An 18,980-nucleotide genomic window follows, 5' to 3' on the forward strand; every position below is an offset into this window, starting at 1 on the left:
CTGGTCAATACTGACTTGTTATAAAACATATTGTGGTTATGAATCTAAGTATTTAAATGTACATATTTAAACAATTTGACTAACCCAGTGACAGAGGGTATAAAAATGTAACTAGATGTTGCAGATATGCAGATGAAATGACAAGAAATTTTTGATGAAAAGTTTCATTTTGAATCTAGCTTATAAATTATTTATTATTAAATTATGAGTGATGAACAAAGTCAACATATTTTGTTACACTTTTCTATCAAAGAGTTAACAATTTATTATAGTAATTTATTGGTTCAATGATCAAACTGCTTCAATAGGGATCACATTTCTTTCCTGGTTCACTTTTATTCTCCACTATTTGAGTCACCTCATTAACTTAGCTAATGAGATGTAGAGATATCCTTCTTCAGTACATGACTATTTTATTTTAGTTCAAGGGTCACATGTCAGGTTTCTAAATCATTGTCGCAAGTCATTTGAGGTGTGAAATTTATAATAGGGGTCTTAATAAGATAGGGTCTTCAAGATAACAGATAGTAGAAAATTGTAGCAAATCACACAGGATATGAGCTACTGAGCAATTTTTAACTTTCAATATTGTGGTTTTGCAGTGGTGCTATCAAATAATTCTGTACCTTATTATAATTCTCTGTACCAGCCCGATGCCAGCTGAAAGAGCTCAATTGTTTGACAGAACAATTCTCAGAATTTAAATTTAAGACATATGTAAATTTTTAGATGAGAATACATGTAGCTTTAAACGTTAAAAAATTTTATTTGAAATTATATAAATGTAACAAAAATAAAACGTAAAGCTTTTTTCGTTTATATGCATGTTTGTATGCATGAGGCAGGCAGAGATATTAAATCTGAGCTTAAAATTCTAAATTTGTTCAAATTATTAGCCTAGCAGACTTCTGCTGACTTTCCATTTTTAACAGTGCAGTTTTTATGCTTATTTAACAGGTAAAACAACAGCTCATCATGCGTCTGTTCATACATGTGTTATAATTTCTATCAATGTTACTATAAATATCTCAGGTAACATATTTTATCTACCACCAGGTGGGGTAAACATTAATTCCTTACATCATTTTATTGTAAAATACAAACTCCAGATGTTTGTGGCTTGTTTTTTGGCAGAACTCTTACTATAAAAAAATATTGCATGCTACTGGGTTATTTAAAAATAGAATTTCTTTTCTGAATTTTTCATTTTTTAACTTATTATTTTACCAATAGGGATTTTGAATGAAGAGTAATTTATAACATGCTTAAAAAACAATTCATTACAGTCTATATTATAAAAGAAATCTTGGTTAAAACAAGATTGTTTAAGGAATGGTTTTGCAGAATTTGGATGAGTAAGAAGGTTGTGCAACTGCAGAAAATGTAGCTGGACGAAATGAGGGCAGGGAAGGGAGAGAAAGATCTGTGTATTTAGAACAACAGTCATGTCATTATATTAAAATTAGAACTGATCTTGAATAATCATTAAAAATCGAGGAATATTATTGAGAAGGCACTCAATTTTCCATGGTGTTGACCTTGTCTCCAGTATGACTGTAATAAAACTCAGAAAAATTCAATTTAAGAAGAATGTGCCTTTGTATTGATCTTCTGACTCTTCAACCACAATTTTAACTAGTTTTTACCAGAAACCTGATTATCTTACAACTATTTCTAACTATACTGTCAGAATAGATTTCCAATTTCTACTGCAGCAGTTTTTTTTTTAGTGTGTTTAGAACTTGAACTATATAAAGCGTGTTCTTCTGATCTCTACAACTTTAAGATTTTCTTTATATATCTTGTCCAAATATAAAAGAAGAATAAGCCTTCAGCAGTCTCTACAATAGTGAAGCTGCAGTGAACAGCCTTTTGATATTATCTTACATTTAACATCCATAGAATTTGGTAGAAGTAATAAAACTAAAACTTAGCCAGACAAAATGTTGAAATGCCATAAATTGTACCTCAAGACTAGACTAGACTAGCAGGGAGGGTTCTAACAGAAATAAATATCTCACAACCTCTTTCTTATTTTCATAGAAATACAATTAGGAAATGGAAACTCAATCACCTTAATTACTTTTTCAACACAGAATGTAATCTATGATTGGTCAACATTGCAACACTGAACTGGTTTAGACATAACCACAAATACCACTCATGGGAAATGTAGAGTTGCAATATTGACATACAAAGATGCCCTGGAAGTGTAAGCATTTCCTGCCCAATTAAGACCAGGTTCAACAGTAATAATTCCACACCGGACAACTGTATTTAATACAAATTATGAGGATACCCTGTGACCATCACTAATATCTGGTTAAGGGAGATAAATGATGATAAAAGATCACTGAGCAACATGATGTGTCAAAAAATAATGGCACTTCCCTTTGATATAGTCTTTTTTCAATTTGAGAAAAGAGGCCGCATATTCTGTCTCATTCTGATGGCAAAGATCAAATTCTCCCATGTTATGTTTTCTATTTTAAGAACAACAAAATTTAATATTATAAATGAGAGTTACATGTTGCTATCATGAAAACATTATTTGTTCATTTTCATTCTATTGTTACTCAGTATCAACACATTAAGGAAATTGGCGCCGTGAGACTGAATCATGATAGGAGATGAAACATTTTTAATAAAATACATTTTGATAGGGTATCATTGAAACTAAAGCCTGATTCACAACACAATAATTTTTAGCCTTTAATTATAAATCTTTTTTAGTGTAAAACATTAAGATATGGTCTCATTTCTGTATTATTAAATGACCTAATCACTGAACCTATGCCATATTCTAAGTTGTGCTAGATACAATGGATCATACAATACATCCTAATCATGTGACAAACAACCTTGGAAATAATTCAGACCTTCTCAGCAGTAAGCATGTACCATGATAATAGTTTTAAATCTGTTTTAGCATATTAGCAGCGTAGGCTTCTTATCCTGCATTTTTTACATGGGCTTGCTTGGTTTGCTTTTACCTGCTGATTAATGTTAATATCCGAAACAAATGTCAAAAGTCCAAAAGTTTATTACCAAGTCCACCACTCCAATGTGAACCAGGCTTGAATCTATTCCCTACCAAGTGATAAAAACTCTTATATAAAAGGTGTTAATTCATTGTGAATTGTAGAAACCTGGCACAATTCCAACACCATCAAATATTCAACTCGAAATTCCCATGAAAATTGTGAAAACATTTTAGACTAATAAAACCAATTATCTAGATTTGTGGCATTTTATTTTCAAATTTCACCACCAATTTTTGTCCATTATAATCTGAGACTTATATTTCAGAAGATCAATAAATCTGCCAGGGAAATATGATCTTGTAACAATAATTCCACAGTTTTGACAACAAACATCATTATAACAAATATTAATCTATAATAAATATCAATTTAAAGGGCATACCAAGCTTAATTCCATCAACTATAAATGTTTGATTTGGAGTAGGTTTCAAAATAACGGTATTCTAAGTTTTTTTAAGAGTATTAGTGAGAACATTCCAGCAACTTAGTATAGTATATAAGAAGTTATGGAAGGTTAGTTGAGATGACTTGAGATTTGATATCCATTGAATTCTATTCATGTAGCCGACAAAATTGAGCAAGAATGACAATCTATTGCAAATGACGAAAAACCTAGAAATTAGAAATGTCATTAAAAGTATACATACTCGAATTGGAGTCTTCTGAAGGCAGGACTCTTCGGACTTTTCAGACTCTTTCGGACTCATCAGACTCAGTGGACTCCTGGGGGAAGTCGGAGTAAAAACAAAATCATCAGAAGCCACAGACATATTGCTGATTTAAACAACTTTAATAAACTAACTGACAAATATTGACAATATTAATTTCCTGAGAAGTTCAAAAGGAAAGAGAAATCGACACCCATTTCCTGTAAATCAGATAATCTAGGTTCCGAAATATACAGTAACAGGAACTAAATCTAGAATAGTCCATTATAATCACAATAGGTTGATCAACATTGTTTTAAATACAAAACAACGTCGCTGATTCCAGAATCTCACACAACACCTAGCAACATCAATGACAAGACAAATTCAATCATGAAAAACAAGAATAACAAAAAAAAACAATTGAACTTGAAAGACAAGATCCATCAGAAAATATACCTTTCCATATTCTTGGATCATGGGAAAAAATGTAACTGACTTTAAGATAGATCCCAAAATATAGTCTACCTTAATTCAAAGACAAGTCAATGTAAGACCCTTCTGATTAGCTCAATTAACAAATACAATTGTTCCTCACAGATATACATCCTTCACAGCAACAATTTAAAATATTCAACAGAAACTGTTTTGAATCCCAATTCTATGCAAACTTGTACAATTATGATGTTATCCTTGTTGCATATGAATTTTGTAGGAAAGGTGCCTAGTGTAAGAGTAATACCAAGAAAGAAATTTTAAATTTTATTTCCCCCATCTATATGTTATCTTGTTTATAGTATATTTATCTGTCTAATTTGTCTCTTATCTTCAGATGATGAAATATTTACAGTTGTTGAAACTGTAAGTTATGAAATGAACTGGAAAACAAGATAACTAGAAAATCAGACTGGAAGATTACATAGATAGTCTATATATAGAATTTTCAGTACTGTACGTCCTTATGGTCAAGAGGGTCAATCAAAACTTTTCACTTTATATAGCCTTAATCTGCAATCAAGTCACATTGTATTGAGTTAGCTACTGTACCAAAAATTAAACTCTGATTGCTTAGATGTTTTCAAGCTTGTTATTGATAATTGCTTCATTTACCTACATATTTTCTTTGAAAATACATGATATGAAAAATCTTAAGTGAATTTTCTAAAACTTGAAACTTTGGAAAAAACATGCCTTGCCTCCCCAACAACTCTGGACACAGTACAGATTTTATGAATTAACAGATGACACATATTGTCTCTACAGTTGGTCTTAACTGGTGACCTTTCAGGCATTTAGTCACGCTGGATAACCTGAACAACCTAAATCATCATATAATTAATAGAGAGGAAGTGAAAATGATAAGGAAAAATAACTAGTTGATAATTAAAGGCGTGGTATGGAATAATAACCTTAACATTCACGATCTCTTGCCACTATTTCCTGTTATCTCTACAGCTCCATCGCCAGGAATGAATTGATACTCAGAAGATTTTTACTCAGAAAATTTGAAGAATTAAGGCCAAGAGAACTCTTTTGTGGTAAAAACGTATTAAAATCTATATCTTTTGATTTTGTACAGAGACACTATACATGTATAAATGAATCAATCTCTGCCGAACTGAAGAAGGTTTAATTCTCACTGGGGCCAATCCCCACAGACACCAACCTAACAAAGAGGCTGTATCTCTTGAATACAACTGCTATGCCATAAACTCGATAGTCTTGGGTTCTTTACCTTCACTAAGTTGTATCTTAAGTAGCTTAGCTTGGATAGAGTATTAGAGTTTTGAAAAAATACTAGCAAACTAGGACACGGAGAGAAAAATTGTAAACTATAAAAAATTATGTATATATGTATTTATAATTTACATGTTTGTATTTAAGGTTAAAACATCAACATAAATGAGATTTAAATTATCATCTTTAACTTAAATATTATGTTCACAAGATCTCTTAATATCACAAACTTTTAACATAGAAAAATGACAAATTAGATATTAATATCACAGTCAACTTAAATCATCATTTATATATATATCAAAAAGTAGTAGTTTTAAGATAATATTATCCTTCAGTGTATATTCTTTTGATTTGCTTTTTGTTCCAGGAACAAGCAATTTTTAATCATTATAGAAATGAAACCTGAAATTTTCCAGTTAATACAATTGTTGTTTCAAACTATTCATTTCCATGTAATAATAGATCTTTTTTAGAATTTTAGTAAACCATTCCAAAAGATCTGAAATTTTTGGGTCTAATTCATTTCTTCTGCATTTATCATTGTTTTTTAAGTAACACATGTGGTATGTATACGGAGTTGAAATTGATATTTATATGCTGGTATAACATATAATAAGATGACTACATCAATTTATTAAACACTTATTGAGGTACTTACGTGTCGTTCTCATTAACTTGTGAAGCTGATCTTTTTCTATCAAGTTTGGTCACACTTTTGGTTCGTTTTAAATTTGAACGTAGTCCTTTCTTAGAGAAGAAACTCTGAAATATGAGAATAAAGAACAGATGTAAACTGAGAAGATAGTATAAGATATATACCTGTATTAAACTATCAACTTTACAAATAGATAGGATGGCAGTGGGGTAGCTCAGTTTGTAGCAATAAATCTTCTTACTAATATCATTGGCCAAATGGAATTTTTAAAAATAATATAAAGTTAACAGATCTAGTTACAGCTCAATGTATTAGATGTTCTGAATGGGTAAGCATATTCTACCTTCCGAGAAAATGGCCACAAAAGATATTGTAACTTAGCTTAAATTAAATAAATTTGTCTTAGTTTGAATCCTGTATAAGGAAAGAAATCTTATGTAATTTTCCAGATGGACTAACTGGTCAAGATGGACTAACTGGTCAAGTAAACAAGTCTTTTGAATATCTTTATTAAAACTCCTAGGGAGTATATATATATATATATATACCCGATAAAAATCATAGAAGGCCATAACCATAGTATTACTTCAGAGAAAACATGTATTTATCGTAAGAGATCTTAAAATTTAAATAATTTGTCTTAGTTTGAATCCTGTATAAGGAAAGAAATCTTATGTAATTTTCCAGATGGACTAACTGGTCAAGATGGACTAACTGGTCAAGTAAACAAGTCTTTTGAATATCTTTATTAAAACTCCTAGGGAGTATATATATATATATATATACCCGATAAAAATCATAGAAGGCCATAACCATAGTATTACTTCAGAGAAAACATGTATTTATCGTAAGAGATCTTAAAATTTATTTCCATCATATACCAAAGAAAAACACCACATAATCAAATACCATAGAATCTTGATCTATGAAAACATGCTGTACATGTCTTTTAGTAGCTTCATATGTATGCATGATATTATCTAAAACATGCAGTACTGCTATAATACAATGTGAAATATGATGTTGGTTTTTTATGATAAAAGACATAAGTAAAATACAGTGTGAGATAAAACACATTTAATCTGTATCATATATCAGTAACATGTAGCAGATATTTATCATCTACAATATTTTTAAAGACACTGTCCCAGATGCATTAAGAAAAAAAGTTCAGTATCTACCAAAATTCACTACATGTGACAAAAAATAGGTCCAGTTTTCCAAAATGAAATAGGTCCTGTTTTAAAAGAAATACAGCAATCTGATTTTATGACTGGAACAGGAACTCTGGAATTGTCTTTAGTTAAGATTTCTAAAACTTGTCCCAGTCGCTTCAATTTTTGTTACATACACTATTTTGTTGGTTAAATTCAGGAAAATTAATTGATTAGCTAAATGAACTCTCCAGTGTCATCACTTGTTTACAATCATTCCATAGGACTATTTTGGATTTTAAGGTTGGAGCAACTTTAAGATCAAATGTATGACATGTGACAGAAAATGTAAAATATGTAATACAAAATATATATGGCCTTATCTTGTCTTATACTATAAGTTTAAATGTTACTATCTGACATACATCAGTAAATCATTATTTTCAAATCTTTTTACACCATCTAAATCTGAATTATTCAGATATTTTAAGCACTGCAGACTGCAGGAGAATTGCTTACAATTACAGAGCACCTTAAGGCACTCCTCAATTTTTGTCTCTGTGGTTTAGCAATATGGTAATTGTTATGGATCTTGATTTTTTTTTTTGCTCAAGATTCCTGATTAAAATTTTCAAACTTACAATTGAACAGATTTATTTTAACTTGATCCAGTACCTTGTTTCTGATATTAAATGTCATCCTCTATATAAACTTTTAGGATGAAAATATCCATGATGAATACTTTAATTATGAAAAAAAGGAAACCCTTATTACAAATAGACATATTTCTTTATTTCTAAATTAACTCCAACTGTACAAACATCATTTTAGTTAACAGCCAAATAAACTAAAAGTAAAGACAGAGTTATATCCCCTTGGTTAGTTTAAACGTATGAATAATGTTTCAGTCACTACTGGTATGAATTATCTTAAGATTTTAGATGGTTGATATGAAATCAGGATAGTAAGTTGTTTTAAATAGGGTTAAGTTTTCATTGGTGACATCATGATATCTGTAAACTTGGCTTATGTCTGTGAGAATGTTGAACAAACAATGGCAGACATGATATTTTTTTCAATGTGAAGCAGACCAGTCTTCAAAATAAGTAAAATGGTCTTACCGCTAAACGAGAAGATGTGGAAGAAGGAGTGGTATCCATGGTTTCTTCTCCAGAAAAACCAGAAGACACTAGTGGAGCTGATCCTCGTCTTTCATTTAATCTATCCACTGAGGAATCTGAAATTATAAACAGTTCAATATTCAGTTAAAAAATAAAAACCTATAATACACAGCAGGTGCTACAAACATAGCTTGTCAGACATCGTAACATACACCAATGCATATTTTTTATAAATGGCATATTAGTAAAAGATGGCTTGGAAAGCAAGAAAATATTAACCAACCATATTTTTTTTTTCATAGTTTCACATTGGTCAAAGATATTACAGAATCTACGAATAGCAAATCGCTAAAATCTTGCCAAATCAAATTATACTCAATTAACAAGAAGCGACAAAGTGGTTTTCTTTTGAAAGATGGTGGTAATAAGATATATGTGTATAAAGGAATTTGAACAAATCCAATCTTTTGTCTGTTTCATTTTAGTAAGATAATGTAAAAATGTTGGCAAACTTTATGAGTTAAAGGGATTGTAAAGAGGTTTTCTAAACTTTTTATGTGTATCAGGGACACGGAATTGCACCATTCCAATTTTCAATCAGATGTCTATAGTTCCAGCAATTCCACTAAAATTTTGTGACATCACTAATTGAGAAATTTGCTTTTTCACATAAGGCCCTTTGCAATAAGTGATGTCATCTAACACCTAGCTAAGTGGAATTGCAGGAACTACAGACGTCTGATTGGAATGGTGCAAATGATGCTATCAGTGTCCCAGATACAAATAAAAAATTAAGAAAACCTTCTTACATTAATCCCTGTAAGGTAGATAATAGTGTGTACTGCACTATGGATATATTAGATTCCATTTAATATTCTGTCAATGCCAATTTTCTTGACTGTTATCATGTTTCTTTTAGCCTTTTTTTTAATTGACATATTTTACAAAGATATTAATATAGATATCTTAAGGTCCTCAGAGAAAAATATCAGTCATCAAAGTATATACGACCTTCATAGTTTTATCAAGGTCTTCACAAGTTCAGTTCACCTTAAGTTATGAACATTTTATTAGTCAGTGGTAACAGAAGAGCTAACACTGTAGTCCAGTGTTCTGTCCATGAAGCAAATCAAAATTTAGAATCGCTAGAAGATTTCTGCACATGAATAAAAGATTTAAATTGTAAAATTCTATAATAAAGCAGAATATCCAGCCTGTCTTTCTGCTACGGCTATGAATTTAAGCCAAATATTAACCTGATCTGTCATTTTCACACCTTTAATATCTGTTCAAATGGTGTCCACCCAATATCCAAAATGATTTGTTGACAGGCTAAGTATATTAACAATAATAATCATATACAATAAGTATATAAACAACAGGTGCTCTGAGAGGATTAAGGGATTAAGAGATAATTCCCTGTCAATCATAAACATACTAAATGATTTATAACATTCATCCCTCTTAACCTAATACCTTATTATCCTCTATAATATAACACATAGCAAATGAATGAATGTTGAATGAATGAATGAATGAATGAATGAATGAATGAATGAAGGATACAAAAAGGAAGAATGAATGAGCTTCAAGAAGACAGACAAAATCTGAAATACACATCAATATTTTACATCTTAGTTTATCAGTCCTTGACCAAATGTTTGACGTAGATCTTTCCTCTACCATCAGTATCTGTCTAGAATAATGTTATCAAATCATCAGATATTTTCACCAGGGTAAAAAATAGAACCAAGCATATGACTCCATCTGCTTCCTCCCAAAATTCAAAGGTTCTTCATCTTCTAATGTTTCAAGACCTTGTAAAAGTTAAACAAGTATTTAATTCTATCAGACTCTCATATCCACTATACATTGTATAGGAAATAACCTGTTAGATAATCAATGACTAGTCAATAGATTTAAATTGATCTAGAAACAAGTGAGTCATGTTATAAGTCAGGTACTTTTATTATGTTAGTCTGTCCTGTAATTTCAATATATGTATCTCAATGAAACAAAATCTTACACATTTTTATAAAACATGACCCGTATTAATATCTGAATTAAGACAAGTATGACATGTCATTCAATTTTTATATGTAAGGGGTTAACAGCTCAACTCATCAAAGTATTGTCATGACATAGTAAAAAGCAATTCTATATCTTCCTGCATGTACTTAAGCTCTAAACAGACAACACTCCAACTCACTACTTTCTATGATATCAGAGAGTGGGAGAAACTTGTCCTTGAAAAAGCCTTATTAGAGCTCTGTGTTTCAAACCACTTGTCATCTGGGGTTTTACATGTTTTGGGTGGTACAGATGTGAAAAATACATGATTTGCATCTTTGTGAGCAAGAGGTTCAGAAATGGGGATTCAGCTTCAAATACTCGGACATTGGCAACTATAATGCCTTCTGGAGGAAACTGACACAAGATATGACAGGTAAAAGAACCACACCTCACAAACTTCTTGCTAACAACAATATCAATAGTCCTTAATATAGCTATTTCACAGTTCCTGTCAGTCATGACTGGCAAAAAAGTTAGTAAAGATTCATGAAAATTAATTCAAGAAAGTCATGTTCTGTACCTGAGGTGAATAAGTCAAAAGAGATATCTACGTCATTTAAACATTACATATATACACGACATATACAACAACAAACAACTTACGAAAACAATGAGTAAGAAATGGTAACATTCTAAATCCTTTTAGTAACTTAAGCTATTCGAAAACTATCACAGACCGAAACGAAACGAAAAAATAAAATGACAAAACCACAGACACTCACATTGACAAACATAGAAATGTCGTCATCGCTGGTAGTAAAAATGAATCATTGAAAATCCATAAAGTAGGAAGCTATTCACCACACCTTATTCTTGTGAATGTTATTACGGATTGAATCTGGAGTGATGACAGTCGACCAGGTAAAAATCAATAGAATTATAAATACAAGAGTTTTACAACAAATTACATGCTCTTATAGTTATAGAGAAATATAATAAACAATAGTTGATAACTAATACTTCAACATATCACTTCTTTATAACTCTTAAAAACTATTACCTTATGAATATTGTTATGTATCAAAATGAACAATTTCACACTTGAAAGAATTACATTGCACAGCCTAAATAATGCCACTTGAAAATGGAAAGATGATTTTATTTAGAATTCTAAAGACATTTTTCTATGTTCACTGAAGATATTGTCATTTAAAGATATGTTTCATTAGAAAAGAAACTAGTGTTTTTAAGATAGTTTTTTTCTATTTTAACAGATATTTCTATATTTGAAACAAGATATTCCTATAATTTACTTGATATATGTGAAGACCTCCTGAACTTTTCTATTTACTAGTCATGTTTATGTCATGGATGATTTTTAAGGTTATAATGGAGAGTACAGACAACAGATATTTTTAGTTTATTTCCCTAACATGATGATGCTTTGTATTAATGACAGAGTAAGCCTATCTTGATTCCCATCACATGCACACGTGACATTCAAATCCAATGTACATCCAAGAATAAATCTGGAATAAATCAAGACGCAGGAAGTGATAACATTTAGGTTAAAATAAATGCTTTTTTCATTATCGAAGTCAATAAACCAGAGGACCAGTCCTGGGTCAAACATTAAAGGTAAAAATAGTCACGAAGTATGTGTGTTATATTTCATCCTATTTTTTACATTAAAGAGAGGATCTGTCATAAGAGAGTTTTCTAGGTCTGTCTGTCCACATCAAAGACATTCCTTGATGACAGGTAATCAGGACAGGTAACTCTAGCTGGACATCATCCTTGTTTACCTCTCATTTTATTATATAGGCTAGGTAACACTGATCTCAGGGATTGTAGGATGAAAAGAACAGAAGATGGACATCCCAAATATTAATAAAAAATCAGATATCATTGAATGAAAATAGAGAGCAAAGACACCAATAGAAGGATGGAAGCAGAAAATTTGGAATCGGGTGAAACAGATGAATATTTGACAGTATAGAAATACTAAATTTTAATATTGGTTCTTCAAATTCCCTTCTATCTTTCAGGTTGAAGATTGAGTTCATGAAAAATTAGTTTCTATTAAAAGGGCTTCTATATTTATACCCTATTATGAATTTCCTCCTGTTTACATAGTACAACAGACAAGTGACTATATGAATTTGGTTGAAAGTCAGAAGTGAATGTAACCCTTCGACTACTGGTTCAAAGGTTATACATGTAGTATCACATACAATTCATAAATCAAGATGGTTAAATGTAAATGTTGTAAAAATATATCTTGATTCCAGACCAAATCAATACTTGTAACAGTGACCTGACAGAGGTCAAATCTTATTGTCATTCCAACTTCATCAAATCTTTCCTAACATTTACTTGTCTGTATCCAATACACTCTTCATGACAAGTGGGAGAGAGGGTGAAAAAATAGAGCTGACAGTAGAAGACAATAATATTGGAATTACAGTCAATCTTACCTTGTCCAATAAAAACATAAATTATTTAAGATACAATCAAAATCTTCAGATCTTCAGAAATTCTTACTTTTCTGTCTTGCGTCTGATCTTATTACCAAGATATTTTCTGATATTATCCTAAAACTACCACTTCACTTCCAGGTTACTTATTCATGGAATGTGACAATTTTATCTTGAAACAACAATTGTCTACCAACTTTCACTACACAGTGGATCACAAATACAACTCCTTCTTTTTACAAGTGATTATAAACCTCCTTCTAAAAACAGTCAACAAACTAGGACAAAAAACAAGTGTTAAACTAAACAATCCAGTTTGTAGTGTTGATATTGTGTGAACATTGAGTCATAAGATCCTATTCTAGTTGACAGACTGATACTGAATATTGTCATATTACTATACTGTACCCAATAACCTCTAGTTTACTCCAGTTTTATGACATTATTATTATAATCATATTCATGCTTTATGCTAATTTTCTTTTCACTGTTTTGTTACATGGCTCTGATTAAATCAAATGGCTATATAATTTGATAAACTATCCTGTTGCCATATGGTATTAGATTTTCAAATTGATTTCAGGCTTAAAATTATTTTTATTGCATCGTTTTGTTATTTTTAGAAAATCTAATTACAACTAATAACTTTCATAGCAATTTTATTGATGAAAACTTGAATGCAATGAGTCTAATGTATTTGAGAAGAAAACTGAACCAATAAGACATTGCTAGGTTTCTGTTTAATTCAATTTGACTATCAATTTACATATATTGTAAATTACTCAATTTCATTATCAAGTAATTATTAAATGATAAACTCAGATTAACCCTATAGTTTTACACATCGTAATGGCCACTGAAGATCTCCTTACACCATGAAACTGAAATATCAGTCAAGGCAAGAATTGTACAAGAATAAATCAGAAGAACCATTACTAAAAGAGTCAATAAATCTATCACAACAGAGTCATAACAGACATAGGTTATCAAAAGCCCAGCTTCACACTTCTGATTGTATACCACATAATCCCTGTGGTACAATTTGATACAATAAGAAAAAATTTTGCAGGACACCATTTAGCATAACTTGTAGATCATAGACTATCAAAAGTTATTCAATATGTTGATAACAGTAATAACCCTTGAATTATGATAGAGTGTTATGAATAAATTACTGTTATGATTATCAAATATCTAATATATGTAATCTGAATATGATAAACTGTAGTAAAATATTTTAAATATTCAATATGTTACGTCAATAGGTTATCATTGTACAAATATAATATCATGTGATATCTACTCAATGTAACTCTCAGCGTATAGTATTACAGGGAGAAAGAGTAGGACGTAATGCTGTAACTTTTTATACTGAAAGAGTCCATGAGCAACTTTATTTCACAGAAGAACAATCAGCTAAGACAGATTAGGCATTAAAGTTAAAGAGGTCACGATATTATTACCATTGCCCATTATGACAAAAATAATAACGACAGGAACCGGTTAAGATGCACATGTGTAGACATGACATATCCGCCTTTATGTTACCGATTGGCATTCTGACAGCCAAACTAAGCTGGCTTAAATTAAGCCTTGTTCTAAGCACCTCTGAAGTAGATGCAAGTTAAGGCAGCTTAAGTTTAACTGGATGGGTTTAACTGGAAGGGCTTGAACTTTAATTGTTGAACAGATAAGTATCTGTCAGTATTTAGGAGGAGCTCAATACATAATATTTTTGATGTTTAAAGTACAAATACAACTTACTATAACAACTGTTGCAAGTTGCCTATAATCCACATTTGTACTTTTTACAGCCACTTTTATAATTTCTAGGCTAGCATGCTGTTTCTGCATCCTTGAGATTATTCATTGAACAATAAATATATATTTATCAATATAAGAAATATTTACCTGTAGGTACAATAGTTTGTTCTGTATCAACTATAAATAGTTTTGTTTTAGAATTATCACGTAATTTATCCTTTTTATCACAGCATTTGCTGACTGGCCAGCAAGGACACAAGTACTCCATCATGGTTATCACTTTATACACTGGTAGTAAATAGGCTTTGTATATTCGCATAAACAGGGCAATTCTTACAGTTTTTCCTTAGCAAAGAATCAAATTGATTAACATTTAGTGACACTGTTACCATTTTAATAAAGTTTCTTATCTATATACCTTACAATACTTTAACCATTCTAACTTAAAAGATACTATACAATAAATATAAAATTTCTGTTCCAAATACCATGCTATGCTTTTCATGCACTATACTGACTATAATGTTCATCATCTAACAATGTTGCTTACTGTCCACTCCAGATATTTTTTCACCAATTAAAATGGATATATTGTCAATTTGTACCATTACACTTTTCTAACTAGCATCATTAGTTTAACTCCTGTCAACCATTATATATTATTTAAATGTAGAACTTTGTTGGATTTTTTGATCATTGGCATGGATTTATTTAATCATGTTGACTTTCTATCCAACCAAACAAAGTTAATCATAAATCCAAGAAACATCTTGTTCGTGTTTAATTTGGTCTGATATTTTACAAGTATAAAGTAATTGCTGATTCTGATAAATATAAATTCAGGAAGGCAATAATGTCATCCACTGTTAGAACCAATAGCTTTTTTGTTCCTCAAGACACACATCTTGTGAGTGGGAAACAAATAAAATGTCCATCTTAATTGTAGATACCTAAACTTCCAATATCCAATGTAGTTTATTCAGTATGTAAATCAAGCATTTAATCCAAATTATTGTTTTTTTACAAGTACAAGGAAATATTCACTATTTCCACAGTTTGTGAACAGTTTGTAATATCCGCAAATCAAACAGGTAGATCAGTTGACAAAGTAAAATTGTAATTTAAATGTAAGTGATACCATACGATTCACCAATATTATAAAATATTATCATCTATCTATAACTATATCATACATTACTTGCATTTGTGAATCTCTCGTTTTCTCATTTACTTTCATATGGTGAATTTCCAAGCTAAATGTTCAATCCCCATTTTCATGGATATCAGATTATAACTTGTGTTGTATTATACAAGTTCTTACCAACTACATTACACATTTCTACAAATCCAAAAATATCACATTAATAATACATCCCTGGTTTTTTTAATATACTAATGTTTCCACATAAATGAAAGTTCAATTTCAATTTTATTCTTCTCTAACATTCAACAAAATGTTTGGAAGGTAACTGTAAATATATCAAAATTAGGTTATCCACTGATATGTAATATCGATATTCTGGTCCAATCAGTCATCAATCCATGGTAAATTAATTACTTTGAAGCAATTAACCTATTATTTGCATAAAAATATATCGTAAACAACCTGATTGGCTAAACAAGACGATCATCAGTCACTATACCTTTAATAGCAACCGTTTAATCAACATGCAAATATTAACCAATTAATCTGCATAAAAAGGTCACCATCTATAAAATGGTCAAAGTCAGATCAAAACTGGACTAGTCCATTCATCAAGCTTAGAAGGTCAAAACAATTTTTAGTGTAAATTTAAACTTTGATTTAAATTGTGAAATGATTTCGAAAATCTCATTAAACCTTTGAATATGATCTGAAAAAATAAAACAAATAGTCTATCTACAAATGCCTACTTCACCTAAATAATCAAATAAATCAATTCAGTCCAAAAGTTCAGGTAACTGTCAGTTTAAAATCACTTAAAACTCTGAAATCCTATTATAAACAAATCACCATCACTTAATATATCATGACAAACTACTTATCAGATATACTTCATATAAAAAAAACAATTAGACAACATATATAACTATCAGTCAGTATTCTGTATAAACTATCTAATTAATGTTGTCTTTTCCCTGTCATTATCTTCATCAAATATATCCATAGATAAGTCGCTAGGACCAAAATAAATTATGTTTGAATTTTGTTGAAATCATGAGTCGTAATTAGGAGTTTAATTAGTAAGCTAAGTTAATTAACAATTTATCACCTCGACAACATATTCATCATCAGAATATTTCGACCCCCTTCAGGTCATACGTTATTTTAATAATCATCTAATATTCCTCTTCTAAATGCACATATTTTGTCAAATTGTTTCACAATCTCATTTAGTTGTTGCTATAAAAACACCAAATAACAATGATAACTCTGTGGACTCCTTATTAATGATGCCAACTGTCAACCTCACAAATAGGATACTCTAAGAATACCAATATAGTGGACTCTTCAAAAAAAATTACATATAACTTATCCACTATTCCAAATTCTTTTTTTGATTAGCACTATTTACAGTCTATCTAAGCAATGGAATTTCTACCACTGATTAAAATCTTCATTCTTAATATCTGTACAATTATCTTCAATAATAATAATAAATAAGATAAAATGATGACAGTAAAATAAAAATCCAGTTTGTTTCAATTTTGAATGTAAAAAGGGCAACCAATCAGAAAATATTTTCAAATGTGAAAGATTATCCAATCAAGTTTAACTATTTTATAAAATGTTAAAGGTTATCATGATCAATCAGCTATCATTAATAGGTTTTTATATACATCATATTCATATCTTAAATATTCAAATTCAGGGCTGTATGCGCTGCCTCTTTTTTCTGATGAAATCAAGTATTGTCAGTTGTAGTCAATCACAGAGTCTCCTGTTGTCTAATACTAACATAGAGAAACATCAAGTATTACCTTAAACCATGTCATCTGTTGTAATAATGCCAACTTAGAAATACATTGTATCAATGTTACTGTTGTGCTATTAACAGCATTGACTATCAAGTTATTCAATGTATTATCATATAGATTATATTTATATATTGGACATTAATATTAAAATTCCTACATATATTAATAATAATTGACATTCCTTATTGTCATATCTATGCAAATAATATACTACTATTATAAAACCACAAAACAAGACATGAACTCTCATCAATTTTCTTTCACAATTAATACCCCTTGATCACATAGTCAAAACAGACTAACGCTTACTGCGAAAATATTGTTTAAAAAAATATAACAAAAGCCCCAATTGTATCAATTGAAACCACCTGTATGAATGATGTATTCTATATTAAAAACACTCACTGACACTATTTATTAGAAGAACTCATGTGAATACAGTCTGTACTGTCAGATACTGATATAGTCATATCATTTTATAATTAAAAAATCACTAAAAAACTAAATATTTTCCATTCCTACATTAAACCACACTGGTATCAATAATAAATATAGTCATAGTACAAACAAAATCACAAGAAGAAATCTGCCATGAAACCATTCAAATCAACATCCATAATATGATAATGTTAAGGGCCTAGACATGAATCCAGTAATCTTCCTTGATCACATTTGATGGAAATGATGTAGTAAGCTATAGTGTCTATAGTATAAGAAATAGTGACCACTATCAGTCCATTTTACTACTAATTTTACTAAGATCACTATTTCACACATACAATTCCTTATTATTCTCTAAATGTGTATAATAGTATTACAAGAAAATATTTGCATCTTAAAAGCAAAAAAATAACTCCGCATTTTACATACTTTTCACAATAATACAAGACATGGGAAACCACTATTTCACATACAATAGTATACAATCCCTTACTTATTGTTAAAAACATCAACTCATTCTTCCTTAAACATAGTCACATGACAAACCCACCTTTTTTTCTACGTAACTTTTAAATTGTAAATGATCATCACGAATATAATTTGCATAATAATGAATTACGTAAGCTACTGTTTGTCTACAGTATAGCTAATCTATTAAAAGTTATTTGCATGACCTTGCAAATTAGCATATAATATAGAAAGTAAATAATTAGGTAAAGTAAACATGTTGATAATAATTTGATCTGTTTTTAGTAATTGAGAAACCTATAGCTTAGTCAGGATCTGAAGTATATTAGCCCAAAACCTGCTTTTTTATAAGGAAGTTTAGAGCTTGCTCGCTAACATAGGGATATTTGATTTTATCTCAGCATAATCTGAAAATTGGCTTTCAGATTTCTAAAGCTGGTATCACTCTTTGAGAGAGGAAAATTGGAAGAGCTGGCATGGACAAACTAAGTTTATTTG

The 18,980-nt window shown here is 30.1% G+C and overlaps 1 protein-coding gene across 1 annotated transcript; it reads right to left on the reverse strand.

Annotated features, from left to right (window-relative positions):
* Window positions 1-3,305: 3,305 nt before the first annotated feature.
* On the reverse strand, window positions 3,306-14,883 carry LOTGIDRAFT_158844 (hypothetical protein; the record flags this gene model as incomplete). The annotated part of the gene is made up of 4 exons (XM_009052267.1): window positions 3,306-3,396; window positions 6,090-6,193; window positions 8,362-8,477; window positions 14,763-14,883. 4 exons carry the CDS (start codon window positions 14,881-14,883, stop codon window positions 3,306-3,308), a joined length of 432 nt encoding a protein of 143 aa, XP_009050515.1.
* Between the last annotated feature and the right edge of the window lie 4,097 nt (window positions 14,884-18,980).

This window comes from Lottia gigantea (assembly GCF_000327385.1).
Source record: "Lottia gigantea unplaced genomic scaffold LOTGIsca_18, whole genome shotgun sequence".
NCBI lineage: Eukaryota > Metazoa > Mollusca > Gastropoda > Lottiidae > Lottia > Lottia gigantea.